This window comes from Dasypus novemcinctus, chromosome 2, assembly GCF_030445035.2.
Source record: "Dasypus novemcinctus isolate mDasNov1 chromosome 2, mDasNov1.1.hap2, whole genome shotgun sequence".
Lineage (NCBI taxonomy): Eukaryota > Metazoa > Chordata > Mammalia > Cingulata > Dasypodidae > Dasypus > Dasypus novemcinctus.
Genome location: NC_080674.1, coordinates 98,185,460 through 98,207,750, shown reverse-complemented (window position 1 = coordinate 98,207,750; position 22,291 = coordinate 98,185,460). Strand labels below are relative to the sequence as shown.

General features: G+C 37.0%; 1 protein-coding gene across 4 annotated transcripts in view; it reads left to right on the top strand.

Moving 5' to 3' along the window:
• SKIC3 (SKI3 subunit of superkiller complex) overlaps positions 1–22,291 on the top strand; it is a 130,085-nt gene that overhangs the window by 89,575 nt on the left and 18,219 nt on the right. For all 4 annotated transcript variants that reach the window (XM_058276327.2, XM_058276330.2, XM_071209053.1 and 1 more), the window contains 3 exons: positions 3,461–3,613; positions 19,549–19,679; positions 21,384–21,507. In XM_058276327.2, the coding sequence (XP_058132310.1) occupies positions 3,461–3,613; positions 19,549–19,679; positions 21,384–21,507 (408 nt within the window). The remainder of the gene's footprint in view (positions 1–3,460; positions 3,614–19,548; positions 19,680–21,383; positions 21,508–22,291) is intronic.

Sequence of the window (22,291 nt, the reverse complement as noted above, 5' to 3'; positions counted from 1 at the left end):
TAATTTTTATATTATAGCTCTAACTATTGGACATAATGTCTAAGAGTGGAATAAATTAATGGTTTAGCTATTTAATTTCCATTTAGGCCTTAATTCTTTCTACATAATCAAATTGCTATTTGGGATTTCTTCACATCTTATTGGAATGAATTACAGCAGATAACAATTGCCAACTCAGTTTTATGAGGCAGAAAAACTCAAACTTTGTTCAGCAGTAGTCATGGTAAATCATTATTGACCCAGGTAGATTATTTTAATTAAAGTGTATAAATAATAAAGGGTTAAAGGAAATGAAGTATCCAAAAATATATCTCTTCTCCAGCTCTCCTCAGTTAAAAGCAAGTATTTATTTTGTATTAAAAAAAATTACAGAATACTGATCACAGGAACAATTTACCAGTTGCACTGAGTAATTTTTGTTCATCTGCAATAATATTGTTATTTTACATTTATCTGGTCTACTCCTGCTCTTTTTTGGTTACTATTTGTGTGGAATACCTTTTTCCAACCTTTCACTTTTAATCTGGTTGTGTCCTTAAGTCTGAGGTGGGTCTCTTACAGACATCATATAGATGGCTCATGTTTTTTTATCTATTCTATCAGTCTTTGTCTTTTGATTGGGGAGTTCAATCCATTAACATTCAGTGTTATTACTGTAAAGGCACTACTTACTTCATCCATTTTGTCCTTCAGTTCTCTATTGTCATATTGTTCTGTTGTCTATCTTATCCTTTAGTTTTCCCTTCCTAATAATCTTAATCTCTAAACTTCTCCAATTCTCTTACCTTTGTTTATTCCTTTCAGAATGCAAATCTGGTCTTTGGTAACATATTCTGTTGGGTTTTGTCTGTGAAGACTTTGAACTTACCCTCATTTTTGAAGGACAACTTTGCTGGATGCAGAATTCTTGGCTGGCAGTTTTTTCTTTCAGTAGCTTAAATACATCATACCACTTTCTTCTCTCCTCCATGGTTTCTTAGGAGAGGTCAGCTCTTAATCTTAACGAGTTCCCTTGTATGTGATGTTTTGCTTTTTTCTTGTTACTTTCAGAATCCTCTCTTTATCTCTGATATTTGTCATTCTGAATAGTAGGTGTCTCAGGTTAGTTCTATTTAGATTTATTCTGTTTGGGATGTGTTGTCCTTCTTGGATATTGATATTTATGTCTTTCGTAAGTGTTGGGAAGTTTTCAGTCATTATTTCCTCAAATATTCTTTCTGCTTCTTTTCCATTCTCTTCTTCTGGGTCAATGATAATGTGAATATGCATTTTATATTGTCATTCAATTCCCTGAATCTCTGTCCCATTTTTTCCATTCTCTTCTCTTTCTGTTCTGTCTTTTCCAGTCAGGTGTTCTATCTTTGAAATTATTAATTCTATCTTTAGGCAGTTCAAATCTGCTCTTATGTGCCTCTAATGTATTTTTAATCTCATCCATTTTGTCTTTCATGCCCATTAGGTCTGTTATTTTTCTTTGCAGGCTTTCAAATTGTTCTTTATGCTCTCCCACTGTCTTCTTTTTTTTTTTTTTTTTTTTAGGCAAACTCACATTTATGTCTGCAGAGTTAAGGAGCCAAGCCCCATTGTCTTCTTAATACCCTTTATTTCTTTAATAATATTTTCTTTAAATTCTTTGAAGTGATTAACGAGAGTTGTGTAATTATCACTGATTAATTGTATTAAATCCTGTATCTCTTCAGGATATCTGGTTTGTCTTTTGGGTGGGCCATCTCTTCCTTTTTGCTAGTATGGCTTGTAATTTTTCACTGATGTCTAGGCATCTGAATACGTTGGTGAAATTATTCTGAAGGCTGTTCTCTCTCTTGCCTATTGTTTTTTTTTTTTCCCCACAGTTCTTTTTTTGATATTTGTTTCAACTTATTCTCAGTCTTTAAAATTGCCCAGCTTCAGTTTTCAAAATCGGGCCAGGGACTCACTAGTGAGGTGCATATTTTCTCCCATGGTTGGAATACAGAAAGCATGAACAGTTTTTGTCCATGCAATTTCCAGACCAGTCAGCGGATGATGCTTGTCAGTGCACCTTTCCATGGAGGTGTTTCAGTCTTGGCTTTCCTGTGTTCCTGTGTTGACTCTTCAGATTGGACATTCAAAGCAGGCTCTGCTGACTGAATTCACTGAAGGAAAGCATGCCGACCTCCCCTCCCTTTTCCCTGAAACAGCTGACAGGGAGGAAGATGTATGTTCTCCTCTCAGTCAGCTGCAGTGAGCCAAGTGTTTTACCCCAGGTGTTTGTTGTTTTGGCTTCTTTGTCTCTCTGTCCCTCACCCTCCTGGTATATCACTGTCTGATCTGCTGACCCCCAAAGCAGGTCCCTCAGATAGCTTTTGGACTTCTCCATTGGTTTTGTGAGAGCATTCAATTCTGCCTCTTAGTCCATCACCATCTTCCCACAATCCTCCCTTCCAACATTTTTGTTCTTCTTTAAGCTTGTCTTTGTCAGTACAGCTCTTTTGTACTTCTATATAAATTGTCAACCCTGACACATACAAAAATAAAAAATCTGCTGCAGTCTTAATTGAGATTGTATGGAATCTGTAGTTTAATTTGGGGGAAATTGGCAGATTAGTAATACTGAGCTTTTCTACCCATGAATGGGATATATTCCTTAATTTCTTAAGTTAAAATTTCTCTCAGCAATGTTTTACAATTTCCAATGTTGAGGTCTTTTACATGTTTTTGTTAAATTTATTTTATTACAGCCTATTATCAAATTTGATGTTTCATGTACATTTAAGTCAAGCCGGTTAATTATGTTTAAAACTTCCATATATCTTTACTGATTTTTTCATCAGTTTCTTTTATTATTTACTGAGATAGTTGTGTTAAAATAAAACCTCCCTATTTGTTGATTTATCTCAATAAAAACCCACTGGAACTCCAAAAAAAATAACAAATTAAAATAAAACCTCCCAACTGTGATTCAGGATTTATGTATTTCTCCTTCCATTTCTGTCAATTTTTTTTGCTTCATAAATTTTGAAACTATGTTATTAGGTGCATACTAGTGTAGGAGTTTTATATCTTCCTGTTCAGTGGATTCTTTTATTATTATGAAATATTCTACTTTATCTCTTTTCATACTTCTTGTCTTAAAGTTTCCTTTCCGTGATATTACTATAGCTACATAAGCTTTCTTTTGGCTGGTATTTACATGATACATAGTTTTTTACATTTTGATTTTGCTCCTGACTTTCCATCATGGGAAGCTTTTAAGACCATACTGGAAGCAAGTGTGGCTAATATACTGCTTCTAATAGAATGGGCAAGATGGCTACCTTTTTGTTGACCTATGCATTTTGTTTTTCAAACACAAACTTACCAATAATAATTAAATAAAATTACAGCTTCATCAAAGTTTATTGAATTTGTTGGAAGCGATGGTACCAGACTATATAATAAACTAAAATCTTTTGGACTCTTCTTGCTTTCTGTTCCTTAGTGGCTGGCACATGTGTATCAGTCCCAGGGAATGATGAGTGCTGCAGAGATGTGTTACCGAAAGAGTCTACAAGTGGCATCTCAACAGGGCAGTTGGAATGGGAAGCTTTCGAGTTTGTTGAGACTAGCACTCCTTGCATTAGAAGTCTGTATGGTAAGACCATGTTACCATTATGACTGTGAAAAATTGGTTTATTTTTCTTTTAGATGAAAGTTCTTTCATACTGTGATAACTTATTACATTGCTTCATTTTCTTTTATTCTGGCCTCCTGATATATTTTTCATTTTGGGCTTTTGGTGGATATGGAAATATATAAACCCATAGTCCACAGCAGAATGTTGTACTGTTTGGGGAAAAAAAGCAAAGATTTCAATTTTAAAAGTTGAATTGTAGCAGAATATACATTCTTGTATCCTGGTAATTTAAATTGGAATTAACCCTTCCATTCATTAGTGACAAATGATGAAAACATTTCAGTCATTCTCTCAATTCAGTTTTACATTCTTTAAGAAGGGTTTCTATTAATTCGTGACTTTTCTGATACCAATTTGGTAAAATCTTTGTGGTGATATAGAATACTTTTCAAAATATGTATTTATTTAGATGAATGAAAGCAATCTGCAGAACATCATGTATTATATAATCCCACTTGAGTGTATGTAAGTGTGATTTTTATTTTTCAGAATATAAATTTCTAAATTCATGCTGTGTGTGTGTGTGTACACTTTTAGAGTCATAGAAAATATAATGATAGGAGATATAGAAAGGTATAGAAGAAACTTAATGGCACTATGGAAAATGGCACTGGAAGTTTTAAGGGATGGTGGAGCAGTTTTTCACTTTATAGCCATTATTAGCATTTGAATATTTTTATCGTCTTTATATTATTTCTGTAATTAAAAGAAAAAGTATCATTTTTTTCTGGTTTGCATAGATGAAATTTTCCTATATAGGTCTGAATTATCTCTTACTTTGCCATAGTAATCCATTGTGGATGTGATTTACTCATGTTAAGCATTTTGACGAAGACATACAGGAAAGGGCATTTTCTTAGCTTTTGGTGCCATTATTCTCCAGCATATTTAAGAGCCTCTTAGGTTATGTCCCTTGCTTTGTTCACCCTTACATTCTTGCTTTACTACCCTGCCTTGTATATAGGAGGTCCTCAATAAATGGTTTTGCATGAATGGACAAACAATAATGGTGGTCAAATTTGAGATGATTTGAATGGAAAGAAATAGTAATTAATGACAGTTGTAGATTACCAAATATTTTATTTTGTTTGTCCCACATTTATGTTTACATAAAGATCTTTGTTACCTTGGTAACTGCTGAGCTGTAGAAACCACACATAGTAGTTGTAATATGCTCTTGATTATTTAATCTGAAGAAGTAGACACCCTTTTAGGTGTTAATAAATATTTGATTATGTGTTTTTGTTTGTTTGCTTTTAATACTGAGAAATTAAATATGATTTGGAAAAAAACAATAGCAATAATAAGAGCAAACTCTTAAAAAGCACTTAATTTGTGCTAGGCAACATTGTACTTTGCACATAATATTTAAATTTCACACTAACCTTATTTTACAGATGAGAAGTTAAAACACAAAATGATAAAATAAATTGTCCAAAGTCACAGAGCTAGGAAATGAAAGAGCCTGGACTTGAACCAAAGAAGGTTGGCTCCAGAGTCAATGATTTTATCCATTCCATTAAAGTCATAAGACTTTATATTACATAAAGTCCAAGTGTTCTTTATTTAAAATTTATGCTTTTAAAATAAGTTCATTATATTGTATATAAGTTAAACAATAAAAATTTTAAAAGAGAGGGAGTAAAAAATAGGTTCAACCAAGGCAAGAAGCAAGACTAATTTTAAAAGAGTTGTGTGGTCAGAGTTCTGGCAAGGTGGCATTGACTTAAGTGTGTACTTCCTAGTTCTCTCTCAAAAAATTGCTGAGAAGGGGCAAAATCCTACCCAAATCAGTGTTTTGGGAACCCACAGAGCAGGAGACTTGAGGGTATCAATCTGGAGGGAACTGAACAAAGAAATAAAGAGCCCAAGGGAAAACCATGAGTTTCTTGCCCTTGTGGCTGGAAATGGCAGGTGGCTAAGCCTCACCCTCAAGGCAAAAAGCCTCTGCAAACCCCCTAACTCCCACCATCCACTGAGTGGGAGGGAGCGTTCTCTGGGAGGAAGAGGGTTCTTGTGAAGGGTGGAGAGGGGTTTCCTTTCTGTGGATTTGGTTACCTGGGCCCCTTTGAACTTTGGGGAGCATACCAGCTGGCACTGAGGTGGCTCTGGGAAGAGGGGATAGGGGAATCTGCTCAGGTAGCCTGACATACCCAGCCACCCTGGGAGAGAGTGACTTGAGTGGGGAAAGGGTAGAAACAGGCAACAGACTAGTCCATGCTGAAAACTATCAAAACTCCAACTCCCCTAGGGGAGGCGAGTAGTAAGAAGCCTCAGTAGGCTTTCAAGGGCCTATTTAGGGTCCCCTGGGAGGAGGAAGGGTCTGGAAGAGGATTGAGAGTGGTTTCTTTGTGGTGAGTTCAGTCACAAGGGTCCTCTTTGAATCTTTGAAGGGCTCTGACCAGGAGAGGGGAGGGGGATCTGCTCACACAGGTTATCAGGCCCAGCTGCCATGGGAGAGAAAGCTATTAGAATAGAAAGGCGGTAGGGACAGACAGGCACCTAATCAGCAGTACTTTGGCCCACTGCAGAGATTCTAACCTGCCTGAAATTGGGTGGATAGCTTTCTAAAAGGCTAACTGACCTAAGGAGAAAGTTTAGCTCAGTGGAGGATTTCCCGCCTTCAATATATGAGATCTGGTTTGATTCCTGGCTTTTCTTAGAGAAGTGATCCACCAGTTTACCAGACATCAATCTGGTACTTTAGGACAAGAAACATAGACATTCTTTTTGTATTAGCTTTTCCTAGATCTCTTATTTTTCTTAATAAGAGTTCCTTTTTTTAATTTAACTTAGTTTATGTGCCAAAACCCGGTTCAAAACCTGCAGAGGCAGGCTGCAGGGTGATTGATGAACACTGGTAGCCTGAGAAGCTCCTTAGGGCCCGAAGAGGGAGGGCTGTTTTTCCATGGTTTTTGTTTGTTTGCGTGTTTGTTTTTTGTTCTTTTTTTAATCCTCTTTCTCTGCCCCCCCTTTTGCAAATTAGTTGCTTCTGTCTTCTTCTTTGTTGTTTCCTCTTCCACTTTTTCTATGTTTACCAATTTTGTCTACCTATGCTCTTTCTTTTCCTTCCTTCACCTTTTTCTCTTCCACTTGCTGCTGTTGTTCTTTCATTCTACCCCTTTTTGTTTGGTCTTTAATTTTTGTTTCTTATTTCTCTCTCCTTTTCCCTCTGTTTTCTTTCTTTTTTTAACTTTTTTCTTTTTGTGTTTTCTTTTCTTTTTCCCTCTCATCATTCTGGCCTTTTAATGCATTCTATATATTATTTTCTTTGTTTGGTTTCTCATTTCATTGTTTATACTCCACTTTTTTATTCTTAATCCTCTGCATGTCTTACTCAAGTTAATTATTCATTTTCCTAGGTCTTATATGGGTCCTCTTCTACCTTTTACTATTATTAATGCTATTATCCTTTTACTCTTCTTCTTTCCTTTCTCTGGGCCTATTTTTTTTTCCCAAGGGAACATAGACAACAGCAAGGAAATAGAATAAGAGGAATGAAGTATCAAAGTGAAAACCTACCACACATACAAAAACAACAAAATAAAACCCCAGATTAGAAAGAATAGCTAATCAATTGAACAAACCCATCAAGATCAACTGATGCCTAGACACCAACAAAAAATTACAACCCATACTAAGAAACAGAAAGACATGGCCCAGTCCAAAGAACCAACTAAAAAACAAGAGGAGATGCAGAACATGGAACAACTAATCAGAGCTGTCCAAACAAATATCATTAACCAACTTAATGATGTGAAGCAAGAGATTAAGGATATTAAGAAGACACTGGCTGGGAGCTCTTTTGCATTCCCCAATGGAACAGCAGCAATCCCCCAAGTGTAAGGACAAAGACCAGTGAAGAAGGATGGTCCAATGATGGACCCTTGATACTGATGACTATGCTTATGAGCCTTTGTGCTTGAAATTTCAAGTAGGCCTAGAGCTGCAGGGTGCCTAAGAGTTACCTCCTGAGAGCCTCCGTGTTGCTCAAATGTAAATGCATTACCTTCCCTCCAGGGTAGGACATGACTTCTGGGGATGAGCCTCCCTGATACTGAGGGATTACTACCATCACCAGCTGATGATGCAACTAAAAAAAGACCTTGAATAAAAGGGGGAAATGTAAAAGACAAATGAGTTTATATGGCTAAGAGACTGCAAAATGAGTCGGGAGGTCATCAGAGGGGTTGAGCTTATGCGCATCTCAGCAGGCTCCCAGAGACAGCCATAGTAGATACAACCTCAAGTGCTGGTGCTCCTGAAGGCTACAGAGACACACAGGTTCTGTGGTCATGACAGATGGCTCTGGAGTTCAGTGCCTTGCCAGGGGGCCCTACTTTGGAATTTGTGCTCTTGATTGTGATGGATTTGGACTCAGATGTGACCTCTCTACAAAATGTCTCTTCTGTCACTTTTACTGAACCTGTGATTGGTGCTGGGGTTTGTGTATGCTCAGGAGACTTGAATCCCTGGACTGTCAATGTGCCAGCTGGGCCCTGAGCCTCAGCAAAGTTGCAATACCTACTGTCCGGTTCATTGAACATACCCGGGGAGGTGAGACTGGTCAACCACCACACCAGGGAACCGAGAGTGTCTACAACTGCAAGGAGGAAAATCACATCCGTCAGCCATGTGGGATCCAAGCCCCCTCTCGATTTAGAGGTGGAGTGGACATCACCATCTCAGGGTCTACAAGATAGAGAAATATAATATGGATTCGAGTGGACTTGATGGTATTCTACTATAGAGCTGTTGTGACTCTAGCAATGGAAGAAATTGTATCATTGATGTAGAGACAGTGGCCATAGGAGTTGGTGAGGGCTGGGAGAGGGAGGAAGAGGTATGATGTGGGGCATTTTCGGGACTTGGAGTTGTCCTGAACAAAATTGCAGGGACAGATGCAGAACATTGTTTATTCTGCCATAACCCACTGGATGGACTGGGGGAGACATTGAACGACAATGTAAAGTATGGTCCATGTGGTGTGGCAGTGCTCCAGGGTTTATTCACCAAATCCAATGAATGTGCCTCATTGAAGAAAGTAGATGTTGATGTGGGGGGAGTGGGGCGTGGGGTGGGCAGTGGGGTATATGGGAACCTCTTATGTTTTTTAATGTAATGTTTTGTGGGACCTATTTATCTTTTTTAAAAAGACAATAAAAAATAAATTAAAAAAAGGAAGACACTGGGAGAACATACTGAAGAAATTGTAAACATACATAAAGAGATAACAGATATGATGGTGATGAAATACACAACTCAAGAGATAAATATACAGTGGAAACATATAACAGCAGATTTGAACATGCAGAGGAAAGAATCAGTGATGTGGAAGAAAGTACAGCTGAAATCAAACAGATAGATAAAATGATAGAAAAAATCCAGCAGAGACTTAGCGGTTTAAATGACAACATGAAATGCACAAACAGACACATTATACACATCCCAGAAGGAGAAGAGAAGGGAAAGGGTACAGAAGGTGTGTTGGAGGAAATAATGGTTGAAAACTTCCCAACCCTATTGAAGTACATGGACGTACATGCCCAGGAAGTGCAGCACATCCCAAACTATAAATCCTTACAGGCCTACCGTAAGACATAGACTTGTCAAATCATCCAATGCTCAAGACAAAGAGAGAATACTGAAAGCAGCAAGAGAAAAGAGAACCATCATATACAAGGGAAGCTTGGTAAGAGTAAATGCTGGAAAGTGGATGTGGCTGAAGTGATAAGGCCTCCACCCACCATATGGGAGGACCCAGGTTCAATCTCTGGGGCCTCCTCGTAAAAAAGAACAAGGGAAAGCATGCCTGCATGGTGAGCCAGTGCCCACATGGCAAGCTGAGTGCCTGCATGGTCAGCTAAGTGCCCACATGATGAGCTGTGTGCCCATGTGGGTGCCCATGCAGTGAGCTGGGTGCCCACATGGCAAGCCAAGTGCCCACGTGGTGAGCCGAGTGCCCATGCGAGTTGTTGCGTGGCAAGCTGAGTGCCTGCGCAAGTGTCCACGTGGTGAGCCAAGTGCCCATGTAAGTGCCTATGATGTGAATCAGTGCCTGTGTGGTGAGCCAGTGCCCTTGCGGCAAGCTGAGTACCTGAGCAGCAAGATGAGTGCCTGCACAGTGAGCCAGTGCCCATGTAAGTGAGTCATGAAGCAAGATGATTATGCAACTAAAGAAAGATGAAGGGGCAAGTCAAGGTGAAGCACAGCAGAGACCAGGAACTGAGGTGGTACAGTTGATAGGGAACCTTTCTCCATATTAAAGTTCCCCAGGATCAAATCCCAGTGAATCCTAGAGGAGAAAGAGGAGAAGAAAAGACAAAAAGATAGAGATACAGAAGATCACACAGCAAATGGACACAGACAGCAAAAACAGCAGGGCAGGGGAGGGGAAGAGAGAAAAAAAAAAGTAAATGCTAATTTGTCATCTGAAACCATGGAGGCAAGAAGGCAGTGGTATAACATAGTTTAAGTGCTAAAAGAAAAAACTTCCAACCAAGAATTCTCTATCCAGCAAAACTGACATTTAAAATGAGGGAGAGTTCAAAATATCCACAGATAAATAGAATTTAAAAGAGTATGCCAATAAGAAGCCTGCATTTAAGAAATACTAAAGGGAATTCTGCAGGTTGAAAGGAACAAACAGGAGAGAGAAAGTTAGAGGAGATAAAAACAACATATGGCATACATAAACCAAAAAAATATATGGCTAATGTAAGTAACTCCTTGACAGTAGTAACATTGCATGTTAAAGGATTAAACTCACCAGTCAAGTAACACAGATTAGCAGAATGGATAAGGAAATATGACCCATCTATATGCTGTTTACAAGAAACCCCCTTTAGACCTAGGGATGCAAGGAGGCTGAAAGTGTATGGTTGGAAAACAGTTTTACAAGCAAATAATAATAAATAATAATAAAAATTTGCTATATTTTAATAAATATAGCTAATAAATAATAATAACAATTAGTAGCTATATTTACAAGCAAATAATAATAAAAATTAGTAGCTATACTAATATTGGACAAAATAGACTTTAAACGCAAAACTATTTTGCAAGAGACAAAGATGGACACTATATAATAGTAAAGGGGATAGTCTATCAAGAAGAAAGAACAATCATAAACATTTATGCATCTAACTTGGGCACCTCAGAATACATGAAGCAAACACTGGAAAAACTAAGTGGAGGAATAGATGCCTCTGCAATTTAGTGGGGGATTTTAATACACCATTATCACCATTAGACAATGTCTTTACAGAGAACCAATAAGGAAACAAAGACTTTGAATAATACATTAAAAGAGTTGTATGAAAATCTTCTGTAAAGATCTCCATTCTCTGCCTTCTTCACATCATGCTAAAAACTGTCATACATTATCTTCCTGAAATTTAGGTTTGTTCAAGTCTTTCAACTGTTTAAAAAAAAAAATCTTTCATAGTTTCTCATTGCATGTGGGATAAAATTCAGGATCCTTAATTTCTTAAATTGGTATTCAAATTCCTCTACAGATGAGCTTACTCCATTTTTTACAGTTTGGTATTCTGCCTTTTGATTTCTTTTTAGCCTGAGTAACAGCCATACCAGACAATCTGCTGTCCTTGGAACAAGCCCCTTTCTTACTTCTTCTGTGTCTTTTCTCACATGTATCTTTTGTCTAGAATGTCTCCCACTTCTTTTCTCCTCTACCTCTAGTCAACCCATTAAAAGCAACTCAAAATGCCATCTCTTTAGTTTATGCTGTTTTTTTTTTTTAAGATTTATTTTTTATTTATTTCTCTCCTCTTCCCCCTGTTGTCTGCTCTGTGTCCATTCGTTGTGTGTTCTTCTGTGTCCACTCGCATTCTTGTCAGCAGCACTGGGAATCTGTGTCTCTTTTTGTTGCATCATCTTGCTGCATCAGCTCTCCATGTGTGTGGTGCCACTCCTGGGCAGGCTATGCTTTTTTCGCATAGATGGCTCTCCTTTGGGGACACACTCCTTGCACGTGGGGCTCCCCAACACAGGGGACACCCCTGTGTGGCAGGACACTCCTTGCGCACATCAGCACTGTGTGTCAGCCAGCTCATCACATGGATCAGGAGACCCTGGGTTTGAACCCTGGACCTCCTGTGTGGTAGGTGGATGCTCTGTCAGTTGATCAAATTCACGTCAATGTGCTGTGTTTTTAATCACATGCTTATCCCTCACTAACTTCTGTAAAGATACTAGGCATTCATTGTTTAACCATTCATTCATTTATTCTTTTCATTCATCAGTTCTGGACTGACTTTATTACAGGAACTGTTTAAAATATTGAGTTAGGGCAGTAAGCAAACCAGACAAAAATCTCTGCTTTTGTGGAGTTTGCATTTTAGTAATACTTATATACACCTGCCCCTATCTCCCATATCCCCGCAAAAGTATTTTCCCTAAGAGGCTTTGTTTGTGTTCTACTAGTTAATCCTGGTGAAATCTTCAGGCAATTAAACTATTTAGAGCCCTTTTCCTTTTTTGCAGTAATGGAGATAAAAATACCTACTTGCCTTCTTGTGGGGTTGTTACGAATATCAAGTGAAATAGCATTTACAAGTGCCTTTGGAAACTTTTAAAGCACTACCAAATCCAATATGTTCATGTATAATATTTGACACCCAACAGTTATTGCTAAGGAATAAGAGAGATGTCATAGTTCTGTGGTAAACATCTGGCCATGTGACGAAGAAGGATATGTGTGATAATATGTGAATAGGATATTAAACTGAAAGGTTTGGCAAAGATATCAGCATCCAGAGTGAAATATCAGAGATATTTGAAGCAAGTAGAGGACTAACCTATAAGGAAGATAAGAGTACCTTAGAAGAGTGGAGTTGGGGTAGGATTTGTGAAAAAATTTCTTCGGAGAGAGCTGTTTCCTTTCACCCTCCACATTTCCCTACACAAGAACACAAAAGTGAGAAAGGGAGTACTCTGAGAAAGGGAGAGAGGGTAACTGTGATGAATGTCTTCTGAGATCCTGAAGGCACATTTGTAGAAGCATGTGGACAAGTATCTGACACATGCTGCAGAAGCTGTGGCTCTCAGTTTGAGGTGTTAGAACGGGTAAAAAGAATCACTAGTGTTTTGGAAATTGACTGCATGCTTCTGGGTGAAAGTGGTCAGCAATGGATGAATCCCAAAGGTCTGTAGGAATATCTGCCTGAAGTATGGGATGGAAGAAGTGAAGGAGAGTTGATGCAACATGGGATTAGCAGCATTCCCAGAGTTTGTTAGAGCTGGAAATGAGTAATGTCAACTGTGAGAATGGATTGGCATAGGGGTTATTTTCATCCTTTCTTGTATGGTCACCTGGAGGTATAATGGATATTAGCAGAAAGGAAGCTAGGTTTCCAGATTGCTAGAGGATGTGGAGTAAGTTGGCAGAATAGAATGTTTTCTCAGGTTAATGGAACTGCATATGACCTGGGTCTGCTTCAAAGGCATGTGTCCTGTGCAGTTGCATAAGGCTCCACCCTTGGTTTAATGCTCTGCAGTTGTTGTCTTAGTAATTTTAGTAATTTTAGATGAAGAGCTCTCCATTTTTCTTTTGCACTGGATCCTGCAGATTTTGTAGCTAGTCCTATAAATGAGAGACTATTCATGAAAGTGGGAGTCTCTGATAAAACCAGAAAAGTCTTCATGAGAAGAGCTTTAAATATCTTTTAGGCCTGGAGAGTTTGAGATCATCTTAAAATGGTGCAAACTTCCAATATAACTGTAGTAGCCTGAAACTACAATTAGCAAGAAAAAATGGGAGTAGTGGGAAGGCAAAATAAGCCATCTGCTGCTACTTGCAACCATACCCCGGCTAGGGTATAAGTATTGCCTTTGAATGAAGATTAGAGTATTGAAAAGAAGAGGACATTCTAATGAAGACTTACAAATGTTTAACATTTTGTCATGTTGGTTCCTTCTTTTTCTCCCTTCCCATTCCTCCCATTGTCATCCCATCCCTCCTCCCCACCCTTCCCCTCTCTTCTTTTTCCCTTCCTTTCTCTATCTCTCATTCTCTCTTCCTTTTATTCTTTCTTCTAAACATTTGAAGAAGAAATTGAGCATCTGAGTAAATTACATCCTAATCAGATGCCTAGAAATCAGCAAAAAATTACAAGTCATACTAAGAAAATGGAAGACATGGCCCAAGAAAAGTAATATATCAAAGCCTCATAAGAAACACAGGTGTGAGAGAACTAATTAGTGAGATGCACACAAATTTCCAAAATCAAATTATTGAGTTGAAAGAGAATATGACTAAAGAGATAAATGACATCAAGAAGACATTGAATAAGTGCAAATAAGAGTTTAAATCCTGAACAGAAATATAACAGAGCTCATGGGAATAAAAGACACAATAAGTTAGATCAAAAACACATTATAGGCATACAACAGTAGACTAGAAATAATAGAAGAAAGAATAAGTGATACTGAAGACAGAATAGCTAAAATTGAAGAGAAAAGAATGGAAAAATTGAGCAGGAGCTCAGAGAGTTGAATGACAACATGAAACACAACAACATACGTGTCATGGGTGTTCCAGAAGGAAAAGAGAAGGGAAAAGGGGCCAAAAGAGTATTTAAAGAAATAATAGCTGAAAAATTCCCAACTCTTATGAAAGAAACAAACTTACATGTCCAAGAATCTCACCATACCCCAATCAGAATAAACCAAATAGATCTACTCCAAGACACATACTACTCAGAATGTCAAGTGTCAAAGGGAAAATTCTCAGAGCGGCAAGGGAGAAGCAAACCATCACATATAGGGGACATCCAGTTATGCCTTAACACAGATTTCTCTTCAGAATCCATGGAGGTGAGAAGACAATGGTATGATATGCTTAGGATCCCGAAAGAGAAAAACTGCCAGCTGAGAATTCTTTATCCAGCAAAATTGACCTTTAAATATGAAGGTGAGTATAAAATATTCACAAACAGAAACTAAGAGAGTTTGCACAAAAGAATCCACCTTTGCAGGAAATATTAAAGAAGGCCTTAGAACCTGAGGGAAAAAGACAGAAGAGAGAGGCCTGGAGGAGAGTATAGAAGAAAGAATAGAGAAAGGATAAATAAAAGCATAAAAAGACAGACAAAAATATGATACAACATAAGAAAACTAAGAATAAAATAGTGGAAATAAATTATTTATTTACAGTAATAACACTGAATGTGAATGGATTAAACTCCCCATTCAAAAGATATAGGTTGGCAGAAAGGATAAAAAAAAAACATGAGCCATTCATATCTGCTTACAAGAAACTCACTTTAGACCCAGGGTTACAAACTGGCTGAAAGTGAAAGTTTGGAAAAAGATACTCCATGGAAATAGTAACCAAAAAAGAACAGGTATAACTATACTAATATTGGACAAAACAGACTAAATGCAAAAACACTGGAAGAGATACAGAAGGTCATTACATATTAATAAAAAGGACAATCCACCAGGAAGATATAACAGTCATAAATGTCTATGCACCTAACCAGGGTGCCCCAAAGTACATGAGACAAACTCTGGCAAAACTGAAGGGAAACACAGACATCTCTACAATAATCATTGGTGACTTCAACAACCCACTCACATCATTAGAAAAACTTGACAGAAGATCAACAAGGAAACAGAGAACTTGAACAAAATTATTAAAGAATTAGCCCTAACAGACATATACAGAATGCTGCATCCAAACTTAGCAGGTTATACATTCTTCTCAAGTGCCCATGGATCTTTCTCCAGGATAGACCACATGTTAGGGCACAATGCAGCTCTCAATAAATATAAAAATATTGAAATTGTACAAAGCATCTTCTCAGATCATAATGGAATGAAACTGGAAATCAATAATACGCAGGAAAAAGTAAATTCACAAATATATGGAGGCTGAACAACACACTCCTAAATAATTGGTGGGTCAAAGAAGAAATTCCAAGTGAAATGAAAGTGAAATTGCAAGACAAATGAAAATGGGAACATGTTGTATCAAAACTTATGGGATACAGTAAAGGTAGTCTTGAAAAGGAAATATACAGCTCTAAACACATATTAAAAAAGAAGAAAGAGGTAAACTCAAAGACTTAAGTGAACAAGAGAAATTAGAAAAAGAAGAGCAAACCAATCTCAATGCAAGCAGAAGGAAGTAATAAGATGAGAGCAGAAATAAATGAAATTGAGAACAAAAAAACAATAGAGAAAATCAACAAGATGAGAAGACGAATAAAATTGACAAACCCCTACCTAGACTTAACGGAGAAAAAAAGAAGATGCAAATAAATAGAATGAAAAATGAAAGCTGGAAGTTATGACTGGCCCCAGAGAAATAAAAAAAATCGTAAGAAGATATTATGAGAAACTATATGCCAACAAACTAGACAACCTAGATGAAATGGACCAACTCCTAGAAATGCACGAACAACCTACACTAATGCTACAAGAAATACAAGAACTTAACAAACCAGTCACATTTAAAGAGTTTGAATCTGTCATCAAAAATCTCCCAGCAAAATCCAAGACCAAATGGCTTCACAGGTGCAATTAATACCAGTTCTGTTTAAACTCTTCCAAAAAATGGAATAGGAGGGAAAATGACTCAATGCACTTTATGATGCCAACGTCACCCTAATACCAAAGCCAGATAAAGATACTACAAGAAAAGAAAGTTACAGACCAATCTCTCTAATGAACACAGATGCAAAAGTTCTCAACAAAATACTTGCAAATAGAATCCAACAGCATTTCAAAAGAGTTATACATCACAACCAAGTGGAATTTATTCCTGCTATGCAAGACTGGTTCTACCTAAGAAAATCTATCAATGTAAAACATCACACGAACATATTGAAGGAAAAAACCACAATCATTGCAATAAAGGCAGAAAAGGCATTCAACAAAACCCAGCATCCTTTTTTGATAAAAATACGTCAAAAGATAAGAATAGAAGGAAAATTCCTTATTATGATGAAAGGCATACATGAAAAACCCTCAGCAAACATTGTATTCAATGGGGAAAGCCTGAAAGCTTTCTGTCTAAGATCTGGAACAACACAGGAATGCCTACTATCACCATTGTTATTCAGTATTGTTCTAGACATTCTAGGTATGACAATTGGACAAGAAAAAAAACAAAACAAAACATCCAAATAGGAAAAGAGGAAGTAAAACTCGGTTTGCAGATGACATGATCCTGTATTTAGAAAATTCTAAAGTATCTATAACAAAGCTACTTGAACTAACAAATGAGTTCAACAAAGTGCCAGGATGTAAGATTTACAGGCAGAAATCAGTAATGTTAGGAAGCAGCTATGGCTCAATCAGTTGGGCTCCTGTCTACCATATGGGAGGCCCTGGATTTGCATCCCGGGGCCTCCTTGTGAAGGCAGGCTCGCCCACACACTGCAGATAGCTGCCTGGCCCGCAAGAGCCATGGAGTGCTGCCTGGCCTTTAGGCTCCATGGAGAGCTGACTTAGCAAGATGACACAACAAAAAAGGGAGACAAGCAAAGAACAAAAAACAAGAAACAGAAGAGCAAATGGACACGGAGAGCAGAAAGCAAGCAAGCCACAAAGGGGGAGGAGAAATAAATTTTTTTTTTTAATCAGTAATGTTTTTGTACAACTAATACTGAACAACCTGAGGAGGAAATAAGGGAGAAATTCCATTTACAATTGCACCAAAAAGTCTCAAATACCTAGGAATTAATTTAAAGAAAGAAGTACAGAACATATATTCAGAAAACTAGAAAACAATGCTAAAAGAAATTTTAAAATACATGAACAGTGGAAAGATATTCCATATTCATGGATTGGAAGAATAAATATTGTGAAGATGTCAATCTTACCCAACTGATTTATAGATTCAATGCAATATAAATCAAAATACCAACAGCCTACTTTACAGAATTAGAAAAGGTAATTACCAAATTCATTAGAAAGGGAAAGTACATTCTAATAGCCAAAACATTCTAAAAAATAAGAGCAACATGGAAAGAATTTTACTGCCTAACTTGAAACATAAAGAAGCTTCATATAGACTTGCCACGTGACCCTGCAATACCACTCAGAAGAACTGAGAGTGGTGACATGAACTGATATTTGCACACCAACATTCATAGTGACATTATTCAAGATTGCCAAAAGTTGGAAACAACCCAGGTTTCCATCAACCGATAAATGGATAAACAAACTGTGGTGTATTCACATGATAGAATACTATGCAGTTGTAAGAAGACATGATGTCATGAAGCATATGACAACATGGATAAACCTGGAGAACATTATGTTGAGCCAAGCAAGCCAGACACAAAAAGACAAATACTGTATGATTGTATTACTATGAACCAAATATATTGTGTAAAATATTGTATGATTAAAAAAATTTTTTATGGATCCAGTACATTTAATAGAGAAATGTAAAAAAAAAAGTTAAAAATAATTTTATTAGTATTTATCTTGCCCTATTTTTTTTTGTCAGATGTCAAGATCCACTAGTCCCATCTTTATAGATGATGCATCAGCATTTCCTTTCTCTGTTTTTAAATTCATTATCGCTATTGCTTCTTTTTCCCTGAGTACACAAATAACTGTTGGCTGCACTGCAGTCAGAGTTTATTGCTCTTCTTTTTTTATAATTTAGTGTGGACTCCGTATTAACTTATTATATTTATTGGCTTTGTTTTTATAGATACCTTTTATTATAAAGTCGGTTAAAAATTGAAATTTTTAATGAAAGGGTCTTTTTTTTTTAAAGGTTTATTTTTTATTTATTTCTTTCCCCCCCCCTCCCCCCCCACCCGCCCCAGTTGTCTGTTCTCTTTGGCCATTTGCTGTGTGTTCTTCTGTGACCACTTCTATCCTTATCAGCGGCACTGGGAATCTGTGTTTCTTTTTGTTGAATCATCTTGTTGTGTCAGCTCTCCGTGTGTGAGGTGCCATTCTTGAGCAGCCTGCACTTTCTTTCGCACTGGGCGGCTCTCCTTACGGGGTGCACTCCTTGCGCGTGGGACTCCCCTACTTGGGGGACACTCCTGCGTGGCACAGCACTCCTTGCGCTCATCAGCACTGCGCGTGGTCCAACTCCACACTGGTCAAGGAGGCCCGGAGTTTGAACCCTGGACCTCCCATGTAGTAGATGGACACCCTATCCACTGGGCCAAGTCCACTTCCCGAAAGGGTCTTTTAATGAATTTTTTTTCTCTATATAATTCAGTAGAGTGTTTATTGTTTTATTCTCAGGATTTTTAAGGAAATAATTAGCTGTGTTATCTCTGGATCAGTACATATTATAGAAAACTAAAGCTAACCACCTAACTAATTTATTTCCTTAGGCTTTATAGACATTAAAGCAGATGTATGTACATTAATATTTTTCTCACAAAGTGAAATTTCAAAGTAAGTTTTTACTGTTGATAACTTTGATTTCCTTCTTTATTTTTGAAATGCTTAACATTTTTTTTCTATATTGGTATTTCATTAAAATATTTCATTTCAGCCTGTTCCCTTTCTTAGATAATTTCTGAAATGTTGAACTATGCACTTATCACTACCAGTTAAACAGTTAGTCATGTTAAATTGGGTTTTGTATATTCAGTAGACCAAAGGCTTACTGAGTGATAGATTTTATCCACCTATATAATATAATACTGTATTTTTTTTTTAAAATGATACTTCCTCTTTGAAACCTTCCTTTATCTCATTCTTCCCTCTTTTGTAGCTACTTCTGGACAAGAAAGATTTTAATCAGTTTTTAGTAATTATGCTCCTTGTAGCCTTTACAGGGTGGCTTGTACAGAGAGCTCACTACTCAGTAAAGGAGAGTTGAATGTGTACTCTTAAAGTAAATATGTCAAAAGCTTTGATTTAATATTCGTCATATATTTTTACAGGCTAACATTTCCAGTGATCACTGGCCATCATTGGTTCAAGAAGCTACAACTGAAGCCTTGAAACTTTGCTTTTGTCCAATGGCTGTCCTCATACAAGCTTTGTTACAATTCAATCGCAAAATGGGTGCAAGGTAAGAATCTTTGTACAGTTTTTTTTCTTGGGAATGTTTCTTCTCTATCAACTCTTCTAGGAAATAATTAAAGATTTATAATTATTTTAATAAACTAGTTTAACAAACTTTTGGATTATTCATATCTCTGTATCTACTTTGGAAGAGCAGATACTGGTAACCCTTTAAAGGGAAGAATGAAGTCTTAACATTTGTTTGAAAAAAAATTAGGTTTACAGATAAAGGATAAAAGAGATTTGACTTAGAAGCATTTTGAGTGATGGTGGCCTTGGAGTTTTTATTTTCCTCAGTCTCTGAATGGGCCAGAAGTGTGATGTCCATTCTAGAAACAAACAAAACAAAATAACCATTTCTAGGCTATATTAATATAAGTTCTTATGAATGCAGTAAGCTCTGAGAAAAGTAATAAATATTGTAAAGGCAGAGATAAATTATTTGTAAATAATGTGATTTTATATCTAGAAAATCCAAAAACGTCTCAGATTTAAAATATAAACGTTCTAGCTATATTTTTATTGAAAGTTGGGGATAAAATCAGGAATAAATTTGAAGACAATAACTTGAAGGTCACATAGATGAATAAACATGTGGCATATTTTTAAATTCTGAAAATAACATCTGGTTCTAATAGATATCAAACAGAACACAAAGCAACCATAAGTAAAACAGTGACTGAGGAGTAAACATTACTAGGACAGAATAATACATATAAATATGTGGCAAAGGACACATCACAAAGTGGGTGTGAAGGAAGAATTAAGATATTATGGCTAACCAGCAATTCTAGCACTATCTATTAATATTTATTTATTTGGAGACATTTTTGTGTGTGTGACTAATTTCACCAAAAAATCTTTTAGTCTTTAATTTTAAATTCCTAACAAACTCTTTCAGTTTATTCCCTCCCATCCTGCTGGCCAAACTCTGTCAGCACCTCCCATAATTTCTGTCAACCCCAAAAGCAGCCCAAATACATGTAAAGTCTAAGAAAAAACTGTGTTTACTATGTGATTCCTATGCAAAAATATCTTCAGGACAAGTTCTTTAATTCCTGCTTCAAACCTATTGCTACTTATCAGCCCCTCCTATACAGCAGTTCTGAAGTTACCACTATTTGTTTTTCCTGCCAGTACAAAAGTTTTTATAGTCATAGATATTAGTAAATTGGGAAGGAAGAAAATCAGAGCACAATTGTAAATCAGCATATTACATAGGTTCATATGTTATATATAACCTTGAAAACATACACTAAAATCCTGATATTATATACTTAACCTCCAGTGTAGATGTTAAATATCTCTTCTTGTGCCACTCTATATCACTTTTATATTATTTTTTTCTATATTTATTTACTTATCCGTTGCTCATTTTTTAAAAATAGGGGCCTCTTCTCCATTCTGTTACTATTTGGAAAGAATCTTAATTTATCGGCAAAATAGGAATAATAAAAGTAACCTACTTTATATGGTTGTGAATATTAAATGTGACCATATGTGTAAAACACTTAGCATAATTCCTACACGTAGTAAGCACTTAATAAAGGTTAACTGTTATTACCTTTGTTGTTATCTGAATAAAAAGATTCATGAAGTAATCAAGCACTACCTCTGCAAAAGACTAAAAAAGAGAATTATACCACATGTATATGAAATACTTTCTATTAATTTCTGTTCTTTAGACTAAATGTAAATATCTTTTCTCCAGAGAGACACGGCGACTTCTGGAGAGAGTGGTTTATCAACCTGGATATCCCAAATCTATTGTATCAACTGCCCGTTGGTACCTCCTGAGGCACTTATATGCCAAAGATGACTATGAACTAATTGATGTAAGGCATTTATTTTGTTCAAAATATTTTTTTCTCACACCTAAGTGTTTTATAGTTTACTTTGCAAAATTTCTCCACTTTTGAATTGAATTTTAAAAATAAGTGTGTAATTCTTGGTTAACAAAAGACTACAACGTCTGCTGTTGCATCTCTTGAAAGTAGAGAACCATCAATGCACATGACTTAAAGGTTAAATCTATATAGTTTGCATCTTACCATAAGTTAGTTATGAAATTCCCATTTGGATATTTGAATAGAACCCAAGCATACATAGGATTGTTAACACTGTGTGTTAAAATGATTTAATTTAGCTTCAATCTATATATTTGCAAGATGATTTTATTTGGTGGGGCTACACTAATTTTTCTTTTTTGTTTTTCTCTTCCCACCCCTCTGCCCCAGTTGTCTGTTCTCTGTGTCTATTTGCTGTGTCGTCTTCTTTGTCCACTTCTGTTGTTGTCAGTGGCACAGGAATCTGTGTTTCTTTTTGTTGCGCCATTTTGCTGTGTCAGCTCTCTGTGTGTGTGGCGCCATTCCTGGGCAGGTTGCGCTTTCTTTCGCACTGGGCGGCTCTCCTTATGGGCGCACTCCTTGCGTGTGGGGCTTCCCTATGCGGGGGACACCCCTGCGTGGCAGGGCATTCCTTGCGTGCATCAGCACTGTGCATGGGCCAGCTCCACATGGGTCAAGGAGGCCCAGGGTTTGAACCACGGACCTCCCATGTGGTAGGCAGACACCCTAACCACTGAGCCAAGTCCACTTCCCTAATTTTTCTTTAAGTATA